Raw genomic sequence first — 23,881 nt, forward strand, 5'->3', positions numbered from 1 at the left:
AAGACTTAGCTTTGCCACCCTTTGGATTAGAGAAGATGTACTTTTCCATCGGCGGCGTGTGTGGCACATATTTTTACTCAGTTCGATTACCCCTTGTTGATTTCATAGTGCATAGTAAGCCGTTGTTCCACGAAACTACTGTCAAGCTGTCAGCGTGTGACAGGCATAGGTATTGATCGATGAAAGTTTCATGTATTCAAAAATATCACGGTGGACTTTAAGCCGACTGGGGATGAACTGAAGACATGTACGAGACGATTTATAGGCAGAGGCAGCATGCAAGACCAACCAACCATGTTGGTTCAGAAGCCGAGTTGAGGATGGCTTCAATTTTTCCACACCATATGGTTCTTTCAAATGACTTCAAATGGAGAATGAAAGTGGGTGGGTCTGAGGGTGGTTTGGGTCTAGCCTTTGTAACTTATCGTGGTGTGTGCATCAAAGGCAATGCTCGTTGGGCGTGACAAAGTGTGGCAGGCTTCAGCTGCAATCTTACAGTCCGTTCATAGTTAGCTATTGGCTAAATCAATTTCTGGGAGCCTAATCCACCTGCAGAGCTCGAGATATTACTGAACAGAAGGTTCATGGTTCGAACTCGACCGGACATCTCGACTGCTCCAATCTAAGTTTGGGCAACCCGGAAGCATCTCAATCCTCGTACTTCCTTCGGATCGCATAGAAACTCGGAACCGAAAGGGTGTTACAAGTGAATTATCATCATTATTATTACTATTAGTAGTAATGTTATTAACCAGTATTCAAGTGCCTGTTGCTAGACGGGCAACTATTTTGAACCTTTCGATTCATAGTGTAGCCAATGAATAACCTATCGGTTTGGGGATTCCGGTGCTGTGAAATGCACTCATTTGCACACCAATTTAGGTTTGACGGGATACTCACCTAGAATCCGACTGAATCTCTCGTTTACGATGTTTTCAGCAACCTTATGAGTAGTGTATTATGCCTATTCCACTTATACGTCATGACCAAACTAAATAGATTCTGTGCTCTTACGTTTAATCGAATGGAAAACTGTTGCATTTTATTCAAATTTCACCTCGTTCAAGGCCATGTCCTAACTGGTTGCTAACACATGCCTCTATTCCATTTCATTTGCATGATTTTTCGTTTATTTGTCAATCCCACTTTCGTTCCCGACTTTTTGTTTCACCCTATTGTTTTATGCTTTTTATGTTAAACTATTATCGATCATTATGATTCACGTGATACAGTCGACCGTATGGTCGTATGAATGGGTTCATCAAGTGGCAGAGGATGGACATACGAAGGAAGTTGAGAAAGTAGGCGTTTCAATCAAGACTTGGGTTTCGATGTTAAGACATGAGAATTTCGTAGACTACCGGTTCCTAACTTGGAGTGCATGCACTCTTGGGTGGTGCGAGGCAGGTTGCACGTTTGCTAACTTCATGAAACCCGTGAGAAGATCTCCAAAATCCAGATGTATAAAATACCTTTCAATTTCCAAAATACAGCGTGTGTTAGAAGCCCTAGAAACGCACAGAGTTGGCCTCATTTGTGGTTATCTTCAGTTTGGTTCATTGTGGCGGACCCGAGAGAATTTCCAGGTCGATTGCTAGTCTGATCGTTCCAAAATGCAGGGCACTGCTGGTTCGGGGGTTCCGTACACGGACACACAAAATGTATAGCTGATTCTCACATACACCGTCCGCCTTTTCTTCACCGGAATGCCATTAGTTACCTGCCGAATCAGCGATACACCTGTTGAAGAGAAGAACAATCTCATAACTCGCAGAGACGCTACGTTCGAGCTACATCAAACCGCGACATAACGTCATCAGAATGTAGCAATCATCGTCAGAATCATTGTCAGCTGCAAGAACCGTGTACTTGTCCTACAGTGATTGCAGCTGCCACAGTTTCGTTCACCGTTGATTTGGGGAGGTGGGGTAGATAGCTGCGCACCGGAGGCGGGAGCTGATAAATTGACGCTGCTGAATGGAAGGCTTGGGAGGGGAGCTATGCGTTGAAGGCAATAGCTTGGATGCCCGAGCGCCATTGAGGGCATGAGTGGGCCATGTATGACAATGTCTTGGATCTCATCGCGTTGCCGATAAAGTGGGCGCGTCAAGAGAGCAAGTGATAAGAAAGTCCTCACGGCACTTACCAATAACACGGCTAAGGTTACTATCGGGCATCAGAGAGGGTGAACATAGACGTTGGGGCTGACAACAAGAACTAGTGGGCAGAGTCGATCGAGAAATTAAGTTTGAGGATGTCCACACTGGAATAAGTTGAAACCACTTGATACGACGAGAGGTAACATACTACTCATAGGGTTGCTGAAAGCCCTGCAATGGCCCACTTCAGGTTCCACCCTCCTTGAAACTCACTAGAAGGACACTGTCCCCGGGGATCCGTCAAAGTTAGACTCCGCGTGAACTCAAATTTGTCATTTGAAATTTGATTTGGCTTTATTGGGAGACTCAGCTGAATTGCAGCTGATTCTTTCAGGTATGATATTCTTCAGCTGAATTTGCTGTTGCCTCATGTTTCAGTTGGTACAATATTCGAAATACCACAGAATATTGGCTAGACGGGACACATACCTTATAAATTTGCTGAAAACTCTGGGGCAGCCCAAGTCCACATTGAGCCCCCTTAGGGATCATCAGGTAGAAGTAGTTCTGTTCGAACACAAAGGTGTTCACAACTGATGAAATACACGCACTTGCAAAGTACATCGGTACAGTTTGATGGAAAATAAAGTTGACGGAAACTCGGGGACTACGCCCTTTGGACGCGTCTTACGAAGGACGAAATCACTTGTGGACTGTTGAAGAGTCTCAGCACGAGATGACTTTTAGTAAAGTAGCAAAAATGACAGCTTTGTCTGTTGAAATCAGATTATTTGGGGTGTACTTCGTCCGGGGGGAACTCGTCTTATGCATACATCCAAGGTCATACCGGCTTGCCACCTGTTCGAGTACACACACAATCGTTGCGAGTGTGCACCTGGTGAGTGCAGTGAAATGTACTGTTTATTTCGCTCTGTGGATACCATCTAGGCTAGCTGCACTGATCCGAATATTGTTCCGGGTCAACGCACATAGCTAAAAACCAACAAGAACGTGGGACAACAACAACAACAACGAAGAGGGTTCCATGGGTGACAAGCCATCACGAATGAGTATAAGACGAGACGGTTACCTCCCTAGCATTTGCTCTTATCGTTTCTGGAGGACAAAAAGAAATCCAAAAAGGTTTCGTCAATCGAATAGGGGGAATGTTCCATGAAGAAATCCGAAAGTAGCTTCAAGAGGGACTTGTTCGGAAATGGTGTGCTAGTCACGCTACTGGGAGGACGTCTTGACTCACGGTTGGGTGGATTTGAAAGAATCTAATCTTCGTGAATCAGTTCAACACAATCACTGTTTTTTCGTGCTATTTGATTACTTGTTGGATCTGACGTGGGTATCGTCAAAGCCTGGCCCTTTTATGGCGTCTTCCACGAATGCCGTCGGATTTTTTAGGAACTAGGCTGCAACCAGGACGAAGTACCGGTCCGAATGCGGAAGAGAACTGTCAGTCAGCAGCTGCTGAGCCAGCTGAGTGGCACTCAAAAGCCGCTGATTCGAATGCAACCTCGAAGGAATCTGGTTAGCAGCTAAGCACGCAGAATCCTTTCAAACACCACCAAGCAGCTTGAGTACGATGGAATGACAATGAGCTGTCGAAGGGCCTTCAGAAACCTTACGAGTAGTTTCCTTTAAGGATGAGCACTACCTCCTCTGTATCAGGGCATTGGCGCCGCCTCGCAGTGGCTTCAACATTATGCCGACATTCCCCTAGCAGAATGGCTGTACCAGACTTTCTGGGGCTGCTCAATACTGTCATTTAAGTGTGAACAGGCGAGTGCAAGAAAAGGCAACGGTCTACACCAGACAAATCGTAGAATGTTTGAAAAACTGACTGCCAAGTTTATAAACCGGTTAAAGCCTAGCCATTTAGTCTGCTAGCCAACCGGACAAACTGAGGGGCAACCAACTTGCTTTGCATTCCGCTTTCATCCTGTCCGCGTTGCCAATCTACGCTGAAAAGCTGAGAAGCACTGTTTCATTCTTGTTGATAGTCATTAGCGATGCTCGTCCGACGAAACTCACGAAACTATCGATCTTTCTTTAGCCAGATTCTTAAAAGTTACAGAGTGATGCATCAACCATCTGTGCAAAATCCAAGCCGGTGTTTTGATTTACAGAGAATACGAGCTTGCTGCATGTACCCTCGTGACAAATCCACTTGAGTTTCACCTTTAAGTTCCTCACACTGATTGCTGAGTGTTCTCTTTTCTACCTGTCGATATTGCATATCATGACCGATCGTTGCATGCCAGTAGCCTACTCAACAAGGGCATGCTTATGGAATGTGATAAATGCTGAGCTGAATGCGTGTCTTTCTTTTCATCTATCCTAACAAGCTATTCGAAGGAAACAATGAACTGGTTCCAGAACGAATACACTACCTCACATCACCGTTTATCGCTCGCTACGTCCGTGTGCATCCAATCAATTGGAGAAATCGAATTGCAATGCGTGTTGGTCTGCTTGGATGTCGACAAAAAGGTCCTTGTACCACAGGATTTTTCCGCATTAATAACGAGAGCTCATGCGGTAAGTCCGATTCCGGATAGGTGTACAATCACCTTTGGCCTTGCCATTTCAAGGTCAAGTGACGCTGACCAATAAAAACGGGGAAACGTTTCACAGAAAAGGTTATGTTGAAAGTTTCCATTGGTTGTTCGATAAGCTTCTAAGGATGTGTAGTTAAGCCCCACTGACGATGTCTGACACCTTTCAAGCCGTTATTGTTCAAACAGTATTCAGCCACTTGAGGCATTCAAGTGATCCCGATTTCAAACATGCAACCCGGTTATACTGTCTTGTCAAGATTGCATGGTGCAAACAAACCAAAATGTAAGATTACCGTTCGATTCCTGTGGTTGTCTTCATATTAGACACATGGACTTATGGTGTACTTACTGATGTACAGAAAAGTGGATCAGTCGGACACTTTGTCGCATTACCGTGTACAACTCAACAAAGTCAACTTTTGTTCAGTGTGCGTGCGAAAACACGTTTTCAAAGACCTTAGTTGGTAAGGACAACGCACGGAGCAGAGGCATCTAACTCCATTTCAGCTCTGAACATGGTGGGGATCTAGGTAGATAGATAAAAATGGTCATCCGAAGATCCGTTGTCGATGAACTGACGGCTTTGAAAGAACACGTCTAGCAATCGCACTGTAAGCCAAAACAGCCAATTTCGTTACTTTTCTAAGCGTCATTCAGTGGAGTGGGTTGATCGTTTTAACGGTTACGACAAACTTTCAAATGGTCAAGGGATTATGGTGAAAGTACCGAGGACTGAAAAGTCGAAGGGGTACTTCTTAGTCAATACTTTTTTGATGTTATTCTGCTTAGAGTACAATACACAGGCTCTCTCAAGGTCGCTCTGCTAAGGCACTCAATAAAATCCTTTTGGCTTGATATAACTGGTATGTTTAATGTCACGGGACAGCGTACCACCGGTGAAAGGAAGAAGGCCTTTTCTGCAGAGTTATTTAGTGAGAAATGCCAACTGACCAGTTAAGGACTATTGGACAGGGAAGCAAAACTCTCATATGCATCTTATTTACAAAAACTGAACATCCATCTTCTCTTGAAAGCATCTTCCAGAACTTTCCTGGATATTCATTGAATGTTGCTCGAGTTCAAGCAAATGCTACAAAGCGAGTCCACAAATTCTGCAGTAGATTCCTCTTTTCAAGCGAATTTACAAGAAAACATACTACTTGCATGCCTCCCCATCAGTAGTATCACCGTTACACCGGTTTCATCCTGTTCGGGGCCCTTCAGGTAGGCGTGGTTGCAGGGATTGCGAGATAATCAATCCCAGCTTGGCTGAAAGTTCACTCAGAGCACTTAAACCCAGTGTGATTCAATCCATTTACTACGTTTTTCTGGTTTTCTTAGTCTGTCAGTTAGTCACAGCCTTGAAGTTTCTCGGTCGCATTCGCAAACGCAGGGCTCCAAAAATATCCCATGAAAATGATCCTACAATTGGAAGCAAATCCACATCAGGTATTCATTTCTTCGGTATTGGAACTCTCATATTGTCCTCTTGGCTCGCGCTTTCTGGTTGGCCTAGCCACTTGCTGAGACTTCCTAAGATGGATCAAGGAGAATCCGCGATGGAGCGGCTTGAGCTTCTCACTGTTCCCTGATTCGGAGAGTTTCGGCTGTCTGCTGACTGAATCGATTGTTCTTGACTCACCCCAAACTACGTGTTGCACCTTGTCAGTGACCTTGCACTTCAATTGGTCGATCCGACGCGGGTTAAAGTCGTTGATAAAGTGAACGCAAGCAATTCTTCATCGGATTCACGAGAGGTGGAGGCCTTACTGGCTCCAATCAATTGCACATGGGGTCACTCGGTGTCATTGCAACATCTTCGAAGAAGCATCTAACCAAGCTGTATTCACAAGGACATTTTTTGATCTAGATCGCCGTTCAGAACAATCACTTAGCGGTGCTTTTTTGTGGCACAACCTTTTTTCGACAAAAATGTCGTAACTGAGCGTCGCTGTAGAGTGGGATGTAAGTCTGTCGTTTCGAGGACACTACAACATGGTTTGGGAAGAACCAGGTCGATGGGCGAAACGCACTCATTTGCAAGCAAATTTGGTTTTTCGAGAGACTCACCTGGAGCTCAGCTGAATCTCTCGGTTTTCATGTTTCCTGGCAACTGAATATGCTGCACTAGGCCGCCTCCTGTTTCAGTTGGTACGATATTCGAGATATCGCGATACATGTATATTTGTAGAGCGGAAAACCGGAAAAGCAGGGACTGCACCTATCTGATGAGCCCCAAGAAGGGCGAAACCAGTCGTGTGCTGTCGAAGCGTTTTCAGCAACCTCATGAGTAGTGCATTACAACTATAGAGGTCGATGGGCATTTGGCGCAAACGTCACTCTTTGGGCAGTCACCTGACTGGTTACGATGGCAATCTGTAACCGTCAGGCTTACCGCAATTTTTTCTAGGCTCTTTCGTGAGTTTCACCACAAACCAAGAAGGACTACTTTGTTCTCGTTGGTTCATTGTGCATAACTGCTACACCTGACTAAATTTTTCCCTTAACGGAGCACGATAGCCGCAACATTGCGGGTTCAACGGGCGACGTAGTGTGCAACGAGATAGATCTCAGCTTGTCGGAGATTGCATCTTGCTGCATTTCCATGGTCTTGTACTTCCAATCGAGCCCTCGCTCACCGTGTGACCATCAAATCACTGTGTGTGATAGCATTCAATGGCTGCAAAATGAACATTTAAACCGACGGGTAATCGATAAAACGGGTGGCTGCAACTGAACCCCAGTCGCAGTATAACGTTACATGGTAAGTTGCACAGTGACGTATCGAGTCTAGAAAGCGCACAGGAACGATCAATAAAAGGATATGTTGAACGTCACTGGTGTGCTTTAGGTTGCGTTGTTTAAAACAGCAATTCGTACGGCGTGACAAGGCCAAAAGATATGGTCAACCTACAGGAACATGGAGATAACTTCCGTCGATTTGTGGATGTACTTTAGTGAACAGTGTAGTCATTGAAGGGTTCGGAAGCTGTGTTTATAAGTTCATTCCGCTGCGATGTAAAAACACGAATGTGCGGCCCAATAAGTTTGCCAATTATATTCCAGAAGCTCCTATTCTGTACTTACAGGGAAATTTCTCAGGCACACAGCTGGATTTCAAGGATCTCTGTTTCGTTTGCTTCCCGTTGTAGGGTTGACATCCTAGCAGGAACTCTGTTACTAGCGCGCCTCAAACTCTCGCCTGTTGTTCTTGGCGCAGTCGATCTACTTACTGTAAATCAATAAAAATGAAAGTAGTAACAATAGTAACCGTTCAGATGTAACAGCTGTCTCCTGGCTCAACTGCAAACCAAAGGTAGCACGAGGGCCGAGATACTGGCAGGTTTCCCGAGCTTAGATAGGAGCAGTCGAGATGCAGAGGTTGAGTTTGATCCACCGATCTTCCAGTCAGTAAGTTCGCGCCTTAACCAATGAACTATCAGGAGTTGTCAGTATTTACGATGTTTGATTCCGTTCTTGGTCAACGGGTTATTGTTCACACCAACTCTACACGAATAAAGGATGATCTGAGGCAGCCAACCGTGCCCCTAATCCAGGTCATGTGAGTGAGAACGCCCACCTACAGATATCTCATGTGATGAAAGTGTAGTTTTGTGTTATTCAATGTGCAGTATTGCTAAGGATTTTTTGGGACCGAAATCGTAGGTTCTGATTTCCTCGCGGGAGCGTGGAACGGCGGTATTTTTTATCCTTCAACTCTATTCACTTAGAAAACTACTCTCAAGGTTGCTGAAAACTCTTTGACAGCCCACGACCGGTTTCGCCATTCTTGGGGATCATCAGGTAGGCACAGTCCCCGGGTTTCCGTCAACCTTATGATTTATTTGAACCCGAATTGGACTGTTTTCGAGAAATACACTCATTTGCAAATCAATTTGGTTTTCACGAGAGACTCAACTGAATCTCTCGTTTATGATGTTCTACAACTGAATGTGCTGCACACAGGCGGCCCTGTGATTCAATTGTAGAATATCATAAACCAAAGATTCAATTGCGTCTCTCGTGAAAACCAAACTGATTTGCAAATGAGTGTATTTCTCGGAAACTCATTTTACTTCGACAATTAATTTTAGTCACTCAAAATTTAGTGCCTACTTGTTTTTTCGTATTTTTCGAGTGTTTGCTGTCCTGTTCCGGTGCGATATCCAGGCTGATAATTCCCTGCAATCAACCATACATTTTTGTCCGAAAAGGATGCATTCCTCGGGGAGGTGTAGTGTACGCCGGGTAGTACCACTTTGTACAAGCTCTTTAATGAACTTTCAGCAATAAATATCCCGATACATGCTACCTGAACCGGCCTGTTTCGAACATGGGGAGGGGTGTCTAAGATGTGGGTGCATTTTGCACTTCCGTACCCTCCACGCAACTTGTGACAAAGTGCCTCCCTTGTGTTGTTGTACGGACCATGTGCAGTGAGGATTGGCAATTAATCGGTTTCCACTGGGGAAGATCTGATATGGTGTTCTGTTTGGTTGCTTAATCATCTACAATCTATTAATTCAAATAATATGTTCCCGCCAAAGTTGATTTACCGAACAGTGGCTTGTTTTAACGAAGTGAATGCAAATGCACACAGTGTTACAGACTCTGGGGACGAGATGACTCAGTCGTGAGAGCGCGAATTTACTGACGGAAGGTTCGAACCTGAACTCTGACTCTCGACTTTCCCTGTCTAAGCTTAGACAACCTGGCAGTATCCTTTGTGCTGCTCTCCCGTTAGGCATCGAAAAGGTAACACAGCTGATCGATTACAGGCCCTAAAAACCTTTGGTATCCTTCCGAATCTGGTAAAACTTGCATGAACGGCCTCTTTACCCTTGAAATTGAGAACTAAATAAGTTATGGTCGAGGAATTTCTTTGCTAGTTCCAAATTGTCCCACCATAGAGAAGGATCTGTTATGTCTTTATCGATGAGACAATCAGTGGGCAACACATCAAAACGGTTGCCGGGGGCCAGAATCCATCAACTGAGGTTCGGGTCTTTTGAGAAGCTGGCTGTGTTAAGCCTCCCATTTCTAGTAACGAATGTTAGCATGAGGTATCGAAAAACAGAAAAATCATCCTCGTTGATAACTTGCAAAGACCGATGCACAACTGTTTCGTCCTTATTGGGGATCAAACAACAGTGGGCGCCTCACCCAAATCCATCGAGTTTTGGAACCTCGGTCAGTAGTTTGAACTTACGGCCACGAGCAGCTGATCTGCGATGTGACTGATTACTTCGGAATTGGACGGGATCATCACCTTCCATTCGTGGAAACCAAATCATGTGGTCACGTAATGACAGGCTCCTCGAGTGATGACTTCTCAGATGGCAGTTGCCCTACAACTGATTCCCCTCGTCCAAGTGTCAGTTGAGTAGAATTGTGATCATCCACCTTCGGTCATGTTTAATCTACTGAATGACAGGCTCTCGAGTGATGACTTCTCAGATGGCAGTTGCCCTACAACTGATTCCCCTCGTCCAAGTGTCAGTTGAGTAGAATTGTGATCATCCACCTTCGGTCATGTTTAATCTACTGACCGGAAGGTCGCGGGTTTCAGACTCCCAACTGGAGTTTCGCGAGATGCGAACTGTTGCTGATGCGCCTATGAGGGTGAAGCAGGTGTACAGTGCTCCTCCACTGATAAGACGAGACCTCAGTTGAGCAGTTCTCGACTCTCTTCATACTACTAGCTATCTCTGAGTAGCTCAGAGGAAAGGTCATTCTCACAGCGAGTGAAATTCCACGGACTGGCCTTTAGCCTAAAATGAACTTGTGAGTGGGTGAGCTTTATTAGCAGTAGTAAAAATCACCATGCGGATTTGTGAAATGTTGGGAATGGACAACCGAAATTGGCTTCCGAGTATCACGTGACAGCGCAAATCGATCGAGCAACAGGGACGCTAATTTCATGTTTGCATGGTGATTGTATTGGTTCAGATTTCTATACCTGTTCTTAAGGAATACAATGGTTATTCAGGCAACGTGTGCTGTGGTGTAGCCCATTTTGGATCAGCAATCACCATTTGACATAAGTGTAATGGAACTTGGCACCTGAAATCCACTGCCACCTGAATGGTGTGGTAGTGGACATTCACCGGGAAACCAGAACCGATCTCTCTGAAGGTAAAGGGATCGGACACGTGTCTCATGGAATAAAGGCTGTTACTCTATGAACCATGCATCCACAGATCATCTTATACGGGGTGAATCCTAACCGAGCGTGAAACTTGCTTTGACCCAGGAGTCGATTTATCCAGACAGTCAGCTGACCAATGCCACCCGAAAACGAATCGATTCTCGTGGAGCGGTACTCATACTCTTTAGACACTTGGACATACAGTGTTGTGGTGATCGATTAAGCGAACACCATTCACATGAGCGTTGTCTTTTTGAAATGCGGACCAACCAATGGGTGTATGCTTCCTGGTGTGGAAGTGAGTGGAGTTAGTGGTATCCTAGAACACATCCGTGGGGTGTTCATCCGTAGTATCAGTGATCGCCCTCAGGTTCGTCTCCAGTTGAAAAGCAGGAGTAGGGTCGTACTGTGCTAAGCAAATCTGACATGGTAACTCGAGTTAATGTGCTGAGCTTAGTTTGACGTTTCGTCACTCACCGAGGGGACACCGTCAGCGTGTGGTTGGGTGGGCCTAGCACAAGGCTGCTACGAAGATCGAGGAGGTTTGTAACTTGGTGCGACCGGACCCACATCGTTCTTGGTCAAACTTTTCATATTTTGGGGGAGCAAGAATTTTTTTGTTTCTTTGGTTTCACTGCTCCATGCAATGGTTTCATCTGCAGTTGTGCTTTGTTGTGAATTCGGCCTTCGGAGGCAAACGTGTGTGCTGTTGCCTCCGGCGAGTTACCATATGTCGCTAGGATTTCGTTCGATAGTTTTCGGCTTTCTAACCATCAGGCCGGACTTGAGCGTTGTATTCAGGATTGCAGACTCACCAAAGTACATGATGAATTCTCTCTACAGCGTGGAATCGTCAAACTCATCAGGTGCAATCTGAGGTCCAGATTTGGTCACTAGAAGCTCCGCACTCACTGTTGTGGTCAAACCCCTTTTCAAAATAAACATGTAACACGCTGAGGACACACGAACAACAGTCAGGAACGATTGTCTCCCAAGTGGACCAGGAAAACCCGAATACGCTCGCTTACGTGGCCTCTCAGTAGCATAGAAGTGCCTTTCTTGGAGACATAAACTAAGGGAGATCTAAGAAAAAACAGCGTTTAGGTATGAGGATAAAATCTTAGCCCGGAAATATTCTTTGGGATAACCGCGCAGTGGAAGCTGGAGCGAGCGTTTTGTTGTTCTCCGCACGTGCCTTATGAAAGCCCTTTTACAACCTTTTGAAAACTGATCTATTGGGGCCTGATCTATTGTTGATCCAACGTGCAGGGTCATATATTATATTATTATATTACATATAATTATATTATGTACTATGTCACAGTAACACCAACTTGTTTGAAAAACTTTCCTTCTCCTGTACTGCCGCACTCACTCTAGTGAGCCCTCATCAAAGGGGGATGGGCTGGATTCGAGTTTCGCTCTGATTAGAGTTCCCCAACAGTGGGTACGCTTGGTCGTGTCGCGGTTGGAACCTCGAACGTCTGACACGAGAGTTGAATGTGTAATCACTACTCCAATAGCGTACACTGAACTTGTTCACTCACTCGTGAGAGACATGATCCGTTTGCAGAACTCCTGGGGTGACGACCCAGTAGCTTTTTAAAGTTTGAAACTTACCGAACAGCTTTGACTTAGAGCGACTAATACACTCATTCGCAAATCAGTTTGGTTCTCACTGGGGACTTAAGTGAACCTCTCGTTTATGATGTTCTTTAACTGAATATGCTGCACGCAGGCCGCTTCATGTTTCAGTTGGTACGATATTTGAGATATTGCAGTAGATTTTCATAAAAGAAACTACTTATGAGGTTTCTGAAAACTCTTCGGTAGCCCACGACCGGTTTCGCTCTTCCTGGGGCTCACCAGGTAGATGCAGTCCCCAGATTGTACGGACTTCCTACCTGATGAGCCTTAAGAAGGGCGAAACCAGTCATGGGCTATCGAAGAGTTTCCAGCAACCTTGTGAGTTGCTTTGACTTCCTTTTTGNGGTGAACCGACGGGGGACCAGTGGCGTCACGTGGGGGCGTGAATGAACCCGTTGGCCTGTTCATACTTGATAACTCAGTCGCGTCCACCGTGCGATGAGTGGGCGGTGGCAATATGTTCGCCTCTCACGTCTTCGATTCCCGACACAACCAAGGATATGTACTGTCAGTGAGTTTCAATAAGACTCGAGTCCAGTGCATGGCTTCAGCACGAACCCACTCGCTGTCTTTCGGTAGCAGGGGTGAGTGCTTAGGTCCTCCAGGCAGGGTGGGGGAAGACTGGTTGGTAGTTGATCAGGCGACTGTTGATCTGTTCGCCGAGCTTGGCACCGAGCTTGACCATTCATTACTAATCAAGGACAAATCGATAACGCGTGATTGGGTGGGTTGGGAATAAGTTTGTTTCCTAGCAGAGGGAAGTTGCAGCTTAGCGGGAGCTGACGTATGTCGTCCTTGGTCGAGCTTTTCACATTTCGAACCGAACGGTGCATCTTAAGCGACAAACAAAGTGAGGTGGGATAGAATGCATCTATTTATGCATTTTGGATTCGAGCTTTTTGACCCGACCAAGTAGTTGCTTCGAATAAGCAATATTGTCGCAGTCATTAAAGAGATTTCGTCTATGTAAGCCATAGAAAGCATTGTGTCTGTTGCTCACTGGAAGATAACCGGCGCAGGATCAATGTCCAAGGTAAGATACTCGTTACCTTGGCAGAAACCGCGGTGACTGTCGATAGTTGGCAATCCGCGAGAGGGGTTGTACTTTCTGGGCACATGGAAACCGTTATTGATCTGATGTTCGCACCAGACCCGCTCAATGCTTCGGTCACATCGAAATTCAGTTGTTTGGATCCATCTACCAATGCGCGAATCCTACGCGGACACCAAACAAATCGGGGACGAATGTGATACCAATGGAAATGTGAGGCGCCTTTTGTGCAGCACATCAGTTGAAGATCATGAACGTGAGTTTCACCTGGGATTCAGGCGAGTCTCACGTTGAAAGCAGATTGGTATGCAGATTAGATTGTCGGGGGGAACTCCTTACCTGATGAACCCCAAGAAGGGCGAAACCGGTCGTGAGCTGTTGACGAATTTTCAGCAACCTTGTGAGTAGTGCATTGCAAATATATACATATGTTGTGATATATCGAAAATCGAAGCAACTAGGACATGAGGCGGCCTAGTGGAGGACATTCATTTGCTGGAAACCTCACAAACGAGGGATTCAGCTGGGTTCCAGGCGAGTCTCTCGAAAAACGAGTATATTTGCTGTACTTCAACCTGTTTCATGATGTTCCACAACGGTTATCATTTTCTTTTTAGTTGCTAATCTTGCCTACAAAAAGTCAGCTTGGCTGAATCCAGACTCTTCGAATCCTCAGAAGCGTAATCTGCCCACAGCATTGTCCAGTATCAATCACAACTACCAGAAAGATGCAGCGTCCCCGGAAGAACCCTCCGCGGTCGTTCGTGGTCGTCAAGAAAGTCGAGCCCCCATGCTTGCGAATCACAGAATTGGGGAAACACAAACTTCATCATCAAAGTCTATGCTTCATTTCTGGTCAGCGAATGGCATTCGGCCTTCATCGTTATCGGGAGACACCGGGGATCCTATGGCCTCGTTGGCTGTGGATGGTTGGACTGGGGAGGAATTAATCACGCGCAACTCCACGTTGACTCTGAGGTCTTCTGAAGGTGTGATGAGCGACGATCCTAACCCTCAATCCTCAGCTGATAAACATGCAAATATGGAACGAGGTTTGGTAGGTGGCGCGGCGAGACATTCTTGCACAGTGTTGGAGTACCGGTGGCCCTTTGTTGAACTACCTTCGTGGTATGTAGACCTACGTGAGCAGACGGAAGTCAGTGGAGTGGTGATCTATACAGCTGGTCATGGAAGAGGTTGGTTTAACAATTTTCCCGTTAGATTTTTCTGCAGTTGTCTAAAAGTCTCGGTCACAATCCGATCCACCCTTCCTGTGCAGTTGAACATCGAAGTTATTCTTGGTCCACCGTGTAACATCTAGTGCTCCAAAAACAGAGGAGGATGAAACGAGATAAGGTTAGTGAGTTTTACAACTATCTCAATGAACTGAGTCCATACATCAAATTTGGTATGGAGATAGAGTGAACCTCGGGTAAACTGGCATTTTTAGACTGCGGAAAACTAAAGACCACAGTGTACAAGAAGCCAACCGACACTGGGGCAGTTTTGGACTACTCGTCTGCCCATCCGAAGTCGGTGTTCGGATGTTTAAGCGTGTAAGGGCCCTGTGCACAGAAGAAGCTGATCGGACAGCGGCCCAAATTGAGGTAAAAAACAAACTTCGGGATAGTGGATATCCAGCCAGCTTGATTAGGCGACAATTGCGAAGGGTGTTGGTACCGGGAGCGAAACCCAACAGGGAATGGATCGGGACTGCTGTTATTTCATATAAACCAGGGACATCGGAGGCAATTCGAAGAATTCTAAACATGGCCAACATTAGAGTAGCTTTCCGGAGGAGGAACACACTGCGCTCTGCACTGGTGCAATTGAAGGATCGCCTCCAGGCAAACAGAACCAGGGACTGTCTATAAAATTAAGTGTAATGACTGCACCAAGGTCTACATAGGACAGACGGCCAGGGAACTACACATCAGAGTCGGAGAGCATAGTAGAAAAATAAACAGGCCGCCGAGAAACGCAGATAAATATCAAGCATTACTGAAAGACTCGGCTATTGCGGAACACGCAGTGGACACGAGGCACAAAATAGATTTAGAAAATGTTGAGGTTTTGAGGCGAGGACTACAGTCCATGTCAAAGAGATTGATAGCCGAGGCGATAGAAATCGCCAAGCATCCCATTGTTAACAGAATAGAAGGTGCGGAACTGGCAAGCGTGTGGAGAACGGTTCTGGATTAGTCGAGCTGATACGTGTTGGTGTGCGGTCATCGGAACGAAGGGTAGTCATCATCTGAATTCCCCTTGACCTCACCCCCCCCCCAAAAAAAAAAATAAATTGTCAGAGCACTTACGACCCCACAAAGACCAGGGAAATCTACCAGTGGCAACCGAGGTGAATCATCAAGTGAAGCACCCTGAAGTAGAATAATAATGAACAAAACCCGATCGGAATTAATTTGAACTCCCCCAATCCACCAAAGCAAGACTTTGACAACTTCACTAACCGACAAGAGCCGTTAATTGGCACTCAACACTGATCTGGTGTGATAATCTGAAGAGGACTGATTTACTGATTAGTTCCCCGTCTGCCTTATAACCTGGCCAATTCGGTGACCTGCTCACTTGGCCTGATGAAGCGTTTGTGTCAAAAGCGAAACGTTGCCCAAATAAAAAAAGCTACCGATTGTTTATCAAGCCCTTCGGAAACAGAGGAGACACTGTCTGATAACTATGTACGTAAACCACACGGTTTTCTAATGTTCGACAGATGTACTCATTTGCACTTTACGGGAGACTAATCGACTGAAAAATATCATAAGAAACAGGTTCAACGTGGTTTCGCGTGGGTCGCCTGTGGAACTCAAACAGGTATGCAAATGAGTGTATTTGTCGAATTTCTCGCATTTGGGGCTCAGGTGAGGAAACTTGGGGACTGTGCGTACTTTATGAGCCCAAGATGGACGAGACCGGTTGTGGCCTGTCCAAGAGTTTTCAGCAACCTTGTGAGTAGTCTCCTTTGTGAACTTTTATTATCTTGAGCGCATTCGAAGGAAAGGAAATGCGTTTATACGCTATACTACTAAAAACTCGTGAGTAGTTTCAAATGTTTTATTTGGACAAACTTCTTAATGCTGGACAGAAAAGGCAAGGTCTCGTAAAAGGTTGCAATCAGACCATCTTCCTATTGATGTGCTCAAGGAAGTCCCTTGGTTTTGAAACTTTGGTGGAGACAGTGGCAAACGGGGGGAAAAGTTCCTCTTCGATCGATTGGATAGGTGGACTTGAGAAGAGGTCGGACTGGCCAACTTGGCGTGTTTCCAACTGGCTGTTCAATCTACGTTCAACCGATTATCTTCTGTACAAAAGCCATCCCATGCTTCATTTGGAATGGCATTCGAGATGCCGTTTTCTGTCCACCTGGCAAACGCACATAAACTTTTCCTATATCTCGCGGCCTTCCATTTAATCATGTTTTGTTTCAGATTTTCGGTGGGTCTTCGAATGATCACGCATGGTGTGATTACTTCTATGGATATAAGTAGTTTGTATTTCGAAGGAAACTTTCTGACAATGAAACCCTGAATCAGGGGATTTACACCACACGAAACTGATGTAAGGTGCTGAGAGAGTTTTAAGTTTGAGAAGGACCACCCTGGTACAAAAACTATGCAAAAAGGGTTTTTACTTCAATTCCAATCAAGTGAGATGCTTCCCGTATTAACTTGAGCCTCTATATAGAACACAGGTGATTCTTTTTGATGCAGTTTGAGAGAATACCGTGATTGTAAGCTCAAACCCTCCAGGACATCGGTAAGTCGTTGCCTTGTATCAAGTGAAACTGACCTCACGACCAATCGGTTCAGCGGAAGGTGAACTCCTGGGAGTATCTTGAAGTAAACTGCCAAAATCTTGTGACTCGACGGGAGAAGCCACCAGGAAACGGATCGGAATGTTTGATGATTAGTCCGGAGGAAATTTTGAAGAGCAAGTTGCGAGCAGCACATAATCAATCGTAATACATTTCTGAAAGAGCAAGGTGGTTCATGGCATACACTCATTCGCAAACAACTCGTTTTGCGAGAAACTCACGTGGAGCGCAGATGAATCGCTCGCAATACCAAATTTGTTTGCAAATGAATGTATTCCGTTAAATTCGCGCAATTTGGTTCTACTAGAACATAAGGTTGACGGAAGCTCGGGGCGAAACCGGTCGTGGGCTATCGAAGTGATTTCAGTAACCTTATGAGTAGCGTGTCACGTCTAAACAATATAATATGTTCGCATTTGTCTAACAAGTATGCCACACGTTAGAAAATCTGTGAAGTGAGTAAGAAGTGACTGAAAAGCTAGGGCTTCAACGTTTTGACATAGAAAGAACGGGCACTGATCAGTAAAGAAATTCTTCTTTGTAATCCCAGCAGCATCCCAAGGAAGTCATTGGCCCCGGGCGGATACAAGCGACAAGCTCAAGGCTACTTCAGAAAATCTAGAGCGCCTCTCGGTATATGTGGAATCTGAGCCGAGATCTGGCACTGGAACCGCTTTATCCAGTACCGGCACGTCGAACCTTTGCGGCTTTGTCACTCGACTGAATGACGCAATATTCAATCCAAGACTCCATATACCTTGCAGGCAACCCCTGCTGGGACGGTTCGTATATGTCGAAGCTAGAGGAGTTCGTGGAAGATGGTCACAAGAATTTTCAGCCCTTCTATGTGAAGTAATGGTTTATTGATCAACTAGCCCGAACCTATTGATTGAGGTCCCCATTCTCACCCGAAATCGATATTTAATATAACCTTATTTGATCGGTTGATGAACGTGGCCGTTCCCGCTAGAGGTGTATGTACATTGACTTTGCTAACTAGGTTTATTAGCAAAATGGTTATGATATCAACATAAACGTTACATTTTTGCTTTGTACCGAGCCATGTGTAATGCATGAACGATCGAGTATCTTCACTGTTTTTTGACAATCTTAACCTTAGTTGACCAGTTTGCAGTCACAACCCATGCACATCAACATCCCACTAAACAAACTTTTCGTTTCGCTGCTGCGTAATCATCTTGGGCAGAAATAATGTACCATCTTTTCGCCATGAACACAACTTATTCGATTTGATGCCTTTTTACCCCACGACCGCACAGTTCAGGTTGGTAGGACAATACTTTATCAAATTCATACTACTATACCACTTTTTAGTAGTAAAAGTAAAATGATAACAAAAGCTGCTGCATCCGCTCTGCACTGTGAACAGAATGTTTGGGTCGATATTCCGCTATCTGCATTTGCTCCATAATTCTGGCCTCCAATAAATTTAATCGCTATAGTGAGCATCAAACAAGCTGAAAGTAGATGTATACAGGAGGCCGTTGATTTCTTATTCTGCCTATTTGTGCCTATCTAAGGTGTCGTCATCCTGTCACATCCGGACATTTTGACCTATGACCTGGCGGCGCTTCGTAGGTGTTCTTGGTACTTGTATGACTTGAGTAACGGGCTCAATGGCATGTTCCGTCACTCTGTGAGGAGGCACTGTAGGCGCGTAGTTGGGTAGGTACTTCCTCTTCACCTGTGCGTATTTATATAGAGACGATGAGCATGTCGTACCACTTATCATGATTGTCCTCTTGGGTGACAGCTTCTTCGTGAGTTCATTGGTCAGTCAGCGTAATGTGTCACGTTGTGGTCAGCCTTCCTTTCATTTGCTTGTTTTTCCCGACATATACTTCCGGTGGTTTTCCTCCTTTGTATTGATTAAATATATCCGCCGAGGAGCTTTTTTTTGTAGCACTCAATAGTGACTGGCCGATCAGTTAGACTGAAAATAACTCGGTTAAAAGAACCAAGATAAATATATTCGTCTGCGCATTGACTATCTGCCTCAGGAGTAAGAAACGCTTCTAGAAATAGAGAGTGTGATTAAAGGGTGATGCAGCAAAGAAACGCAACTGATGGGTAGACCTCCTGGGAAAGAAATTGAGGATCTGGGCAGACACTAACGGGAATCGAGAGGAAGGGAAAGTGTGGTTGCATACTCGTGTATGACAAGGAAACACGCGCAGTTGCACCCCGGGGTATAATACGAGAAAATGGCGCCAAATTTGAATGGAAACTAGAATGCATAAGGAGCGTCATGGGTAGCATACATCATATATATAACATACATCTCGACGGCTGCGGTGACATTGGTCGGTTGCTACAGTGTAAACGACATTCATCTGACAACATCACGACAAGTACTTTGGCTATTTCATTACGGCGCTTTGGATCGACGCACTGTGCCACCAGGACAGGATCAAACTGTTGAGTTTTTCCTTGATTATTTCCAGTTATGAAGCTAACCATATTTTTGTTTGAGCGATGAGGATTAACTGTTTGAGTAATCTTGCACAAAACATGGGTTACGGGTTGCCGAAATTTCCTGCGCGCTTTGCTGTTGAATGCACCAAAGACCCTTTAATTTGCATCCCATCAAGTGTGGACTCCAGGAAAAATTTGAAGCTGGCGGCCAGGGATAGTGCGTGGGACAGAAGGTTGATAGTGAACGGCAAAATCAAGGGTATGAATTGTCTTTCAATTCAGCAGATGCGACGTTTAAGAATAAAAGAGATCACATGTGGCATTCCACTTTTCCTGAAGTGGAAAGGTACCTTTCGCAGAGACTTAGAAAACATTATGAGATGGAAACTGTCGATTCAGCAAGATGCCGAAAGCAAACAATTTAGATATTTAAGGTCAATCCGGCACGTATAACTTTACGCTTGTCAACTGATTTGGGCGTTGGCACGTGCAGTTCTAAACACGAAAAAATGGTTAAATTTTTGAAGAATCCACAGCTTCTGGTAGCCGAAATTTGTGAACGAATAGTTGAAATTTATTAACACTTCATTTTGACCAAACCCATTTGGATGTGGCGCATGCGCATGGCGCTGAGACAGCTATTTCGAAAAACCACGCGAATGCGACAGAGATCAATAAATTTAGTGCTACTCTGGTTTGGTCAAAACGTCAAGAGAAAAAGTCAAATAAAATAGGTAGGAAAATGTTGGTAGCTCAGGTAGCGCAGATGGTCGTTGGTTTGTTCAAAGACCTGGGCAATTTGATTGCGAACGTTTTACCATCAATCGAGATAACGTCGTTGGAGCATAGTGGTGCTTAGCGGTGGGTCGGTTGTTGGACAGATAAAAAGTTCATCGATCCAGGATTGTACCGCGTACCTCGCAAGCGGAACTTGAAGCACAATCGATTATCTGAACCCTATCCGATAAATCCCTACCTTTTACCAACTGCTGCCTACACAGGAAAAATCTCTGTGTATTCTCCATTAAGTTCTTCACCACTCGTGTGGTGTACTTGTGGCACGGTATGACTAGTTCGCAAGGTATTTAAGGTTGAACTTCATTGAGAATGCTGCCGCGTCCAAGAATGACATGACGGGGGGTATTTTGAATGCAAAAAAGAGGGACTGAACCTCCTTGTCTGACTTCGGTAGTCTTTTGAAGTATAATAATGAGTGCACAGCTTTCACGGAGTCTTTGTTGGGGGGAACATTATCCCACGGGTGAAATCAGTCAACACAGAAACGACTAAGGAAAGCCCCCCGGCTCTTTCATCCCAAGTGCGAGTCATCGGCAGTGAACCCCCCAGAGAGGTTCAAAAACCACTATTTTCGGCTAGCAGTCGAAAACGATAATGCTTTATCTGGGACCTCCGATCAAGGAGATAACTGTCTTGCGCCTAAACAGGATTCAAAGCCACTCACCTCTCAGTCACGCAGCCTAAGCCACATACGTTAGTTAGCTACTCTGGCCAGTGTAAATGGCTACTCGACTATTCGCTATGGGTTGACATCATATACGCAATGTGACCCCACATAAAGTGCCAAAAGCCTTCACTACCAGAAATCAAGTTCTACTCCCTAGATTAAACGCCGTTTTTAATGTGATCTCTGTTCTCACTCGAGAGAGGCGCTTAGTATTCGCACAATGGTACTGAATTTCGGAAAGCTATGACGTGTCCCTGACGGGCTAAAACAATCGGGGAATTGAGTTCCGAGTACCAGTTCAAACGTTTGAGCATTATTTAGACACTCCGGGGTCTCAGCAGTGCTAAGAAGTAATCCCACCAGACTTTTACGCCAGATGTATGATTGCTGCAACAGAAAATGAAGTTTGGTGAGCTGCAAAAACGTGAAAATAGATTACAATGGTTTTTGGTTTGAGCACATACGCAACAAAATGCAATATTTGGGCGCAAGAAGTTTCACTCCGCTCTTAGAGGTTGCGCAGCTGAGAGCATTGCGCGGCTAATGAGCCCCATCAAGAGACATTTGACATGAACTTTTTGACTGAAGCCGTTCTTGTACATGCATTCATAGCCCAGAGATATATTAGATATTTCACATTAATGGCCCTATGTAGCTAAACGTATTAGAGAAACTGTGTCACCGATAACGTCTCTAGTCTTCACGTTCTCTGCTCCAGGCCATCGAGAGGTTTGACGTATGGTAGTTAGGCATTTGGAACCTCTGATGGATTCGGTGTTGTCTTTGTGGATATTAATGGCAACCACTGGGATGAAGATATCACCGCTGTAATGTTTAGGACGGTAATTCCTGCAAGTCCCACAAACTTAGCAAGATAACGTCATTTCTTTCTCACCGAGAAGCTCCCCCTCCATCTTGTTCACCAGAGATTTTGGTGCGCTTGGTTACGCTTCAACCGCTGGCTGCTATTCATGATGACCGAGGTTTACCGTATCATGTGAGCTTATGTCAAAAAAGGACCCATGAAGGAAATTTTGACTTGATCTCATACATAAAGTTTGAAATGATCACCAAAATGGCCCCATAGATTTGCTTTCACTTAAAGACTGTCCAAAAACGTACACTTCTATTGTGTTAGTAACCCCATCGTCTAATTCAGATGACAGACTCAGCCGCAGGCAAACGGGACTCTGTTATTTCTGCACGGTCCCTGGGTTACGCAGACACAAAAATGTCCAAGTTAATTCGCCTAAAGACAGTTTTGCAATTTGAAAATATTCCTTATACACATGTTCCGATCACAAAGGAGCCTGAATGTTGTGGCGGACTCCAAGACTAAACAGTGTCTATCCGTGGCACATACAAGACGATGGCCTATATTTCCATTCAGCATAGGCCCCAAAGGACAGTTCCAAAAAGAGCCCACTCTTTTCTGCCAGCCATCAGCCGGAGCGTGGCTCACTCGTGTGGATCGATCCTGTTGTGGGCATACCAGCTAGCAAAACGTTTGCGATGACCAGCAAGTGATGAAAAGGATGACACCGGACGCGTACTCCACGAGGGCACGATAACACCGATGAGGTTGACGAAGTAGTCTCCATAAATGAAGAACAGTAGGCCTCCTTTGATTCTACGAGCCTACCATGTCAGAACGCCGTTAGTCACCCTGTATTTGCTCCTCCAACAGTTATATCATTATTCGTTATTCATGTCACTGTACGCGCCAATAATGGTGTCGAGGTTCAACTGAGCTGTCTTTTATCGAGTTCCTGTCAAAACCATTCCCCGGAACAAGTTCATAAGGAACACGAACGGCTCTATTTCTCAGACGCTGCTTAAATGCATGTTTCCATTTTTTTCTTCTGAAGTTCCCAATACGAGTTGTCGGTTTGGCTCTCCTAAGTTCTCAAGATTTTGGATTTTAAGTTGAAGGTCGGTTTTAGCAGTGAACGGGTCGCAACAGCTCAATACCCGGAGTATACGATTTTCCCCAAAACCGTAGTGTTCAGAAAGTAAACATTTGCGTTAAAGCCCAGCAAATCTCAACACGTTAGCTGAAACTAAAAAACCTATCATCGACTTCACTTTGATCAAAATTTGGTCAACTTTATGCTCATTAATAATTTTTCGTGCAGATTCCAATGTAAAAGTTGCTTGACCTTGGTCTTGACTTGGTATTTTGTTGGGTAAACTTCAGAGTTGCTTCGTTAAGAAGTTGGTTTCTCAACCGTTGTTTCTCCCATGGCTCTTAGTCGGACGCCAAAGGATTACTGGAAGCTTAATCATAGGCTATTTGTGTGCGCAGCTGACAAAAACTAGCGACGCTATTCTAGCTTCATAAGTGTTTGTAATACAGAGGAAGTATGGACGAACACAGCCATGCCAGGATAGGGGGACCAACGAAGCTGGGGATTCAAACATATTTCTAAGTGTTGAACAATAAACGAAGCATCTGCTCCCTGGTCCAGTCTGCCCAAGAATAAAAATAGAGACACCGCACTGAGTGTAACGACACGCCCTTGCGTTCGCCTCATTGGATAGAAGAAAATTAAATACAGGTTTACATACCGTAATAAGCGTTCTGCATACTTCGTGTCAACGGCTTCACTGTAACCCAGAACCGTGTCTCTACA

At 45.0% G+C, this 23,881-nt stretch overlaps 1 protein-coding gene across 1 annotated transcript in view; it reads left to right on the forward strand.

The window, feature by feature from the left end:
• Nucleotides 1-18,577, forward strand: part of T265_05713 (hypothetical protein) — a gene marked incomplete at both ends in the record, with an annotated part of 61,981 nt that extends 43,404 nt beyond the window's left edge. The window contains 3 exons of the mRNA XM_009170786.1: nt 4,457-4,649; nt 14,133-14,711; nt 17,898-18,577. Coding sequence (XP_009169050.1) covers nt 4,457-4,649; nt 14,133-14,711; nt 17,898-18,214 — 1,089 coding nt within the window. The remainder of the gene's footprint in view (nt 1-4,456; nt 4,650-14,132; nt 14,712-17,897) is intronic.
• Nucleotides 18,578-23,881: the final 5,304 nt, after the last annotated feature.

This window comes from Opisthorchis viverrini (assembly GCF_000715545.1).
Source record: "Opisthorchis viverrini unplaced genomic scaffold opera_v5_113, whole genome shotgun sequence".
Lineage (NCBI taxonomy): Eukaryota > Metazoa > Platyhelminthes > Trematoda > Opisthorchiida > Opisthorchiidae > Opisthorchis > Opisthorchis viverrini.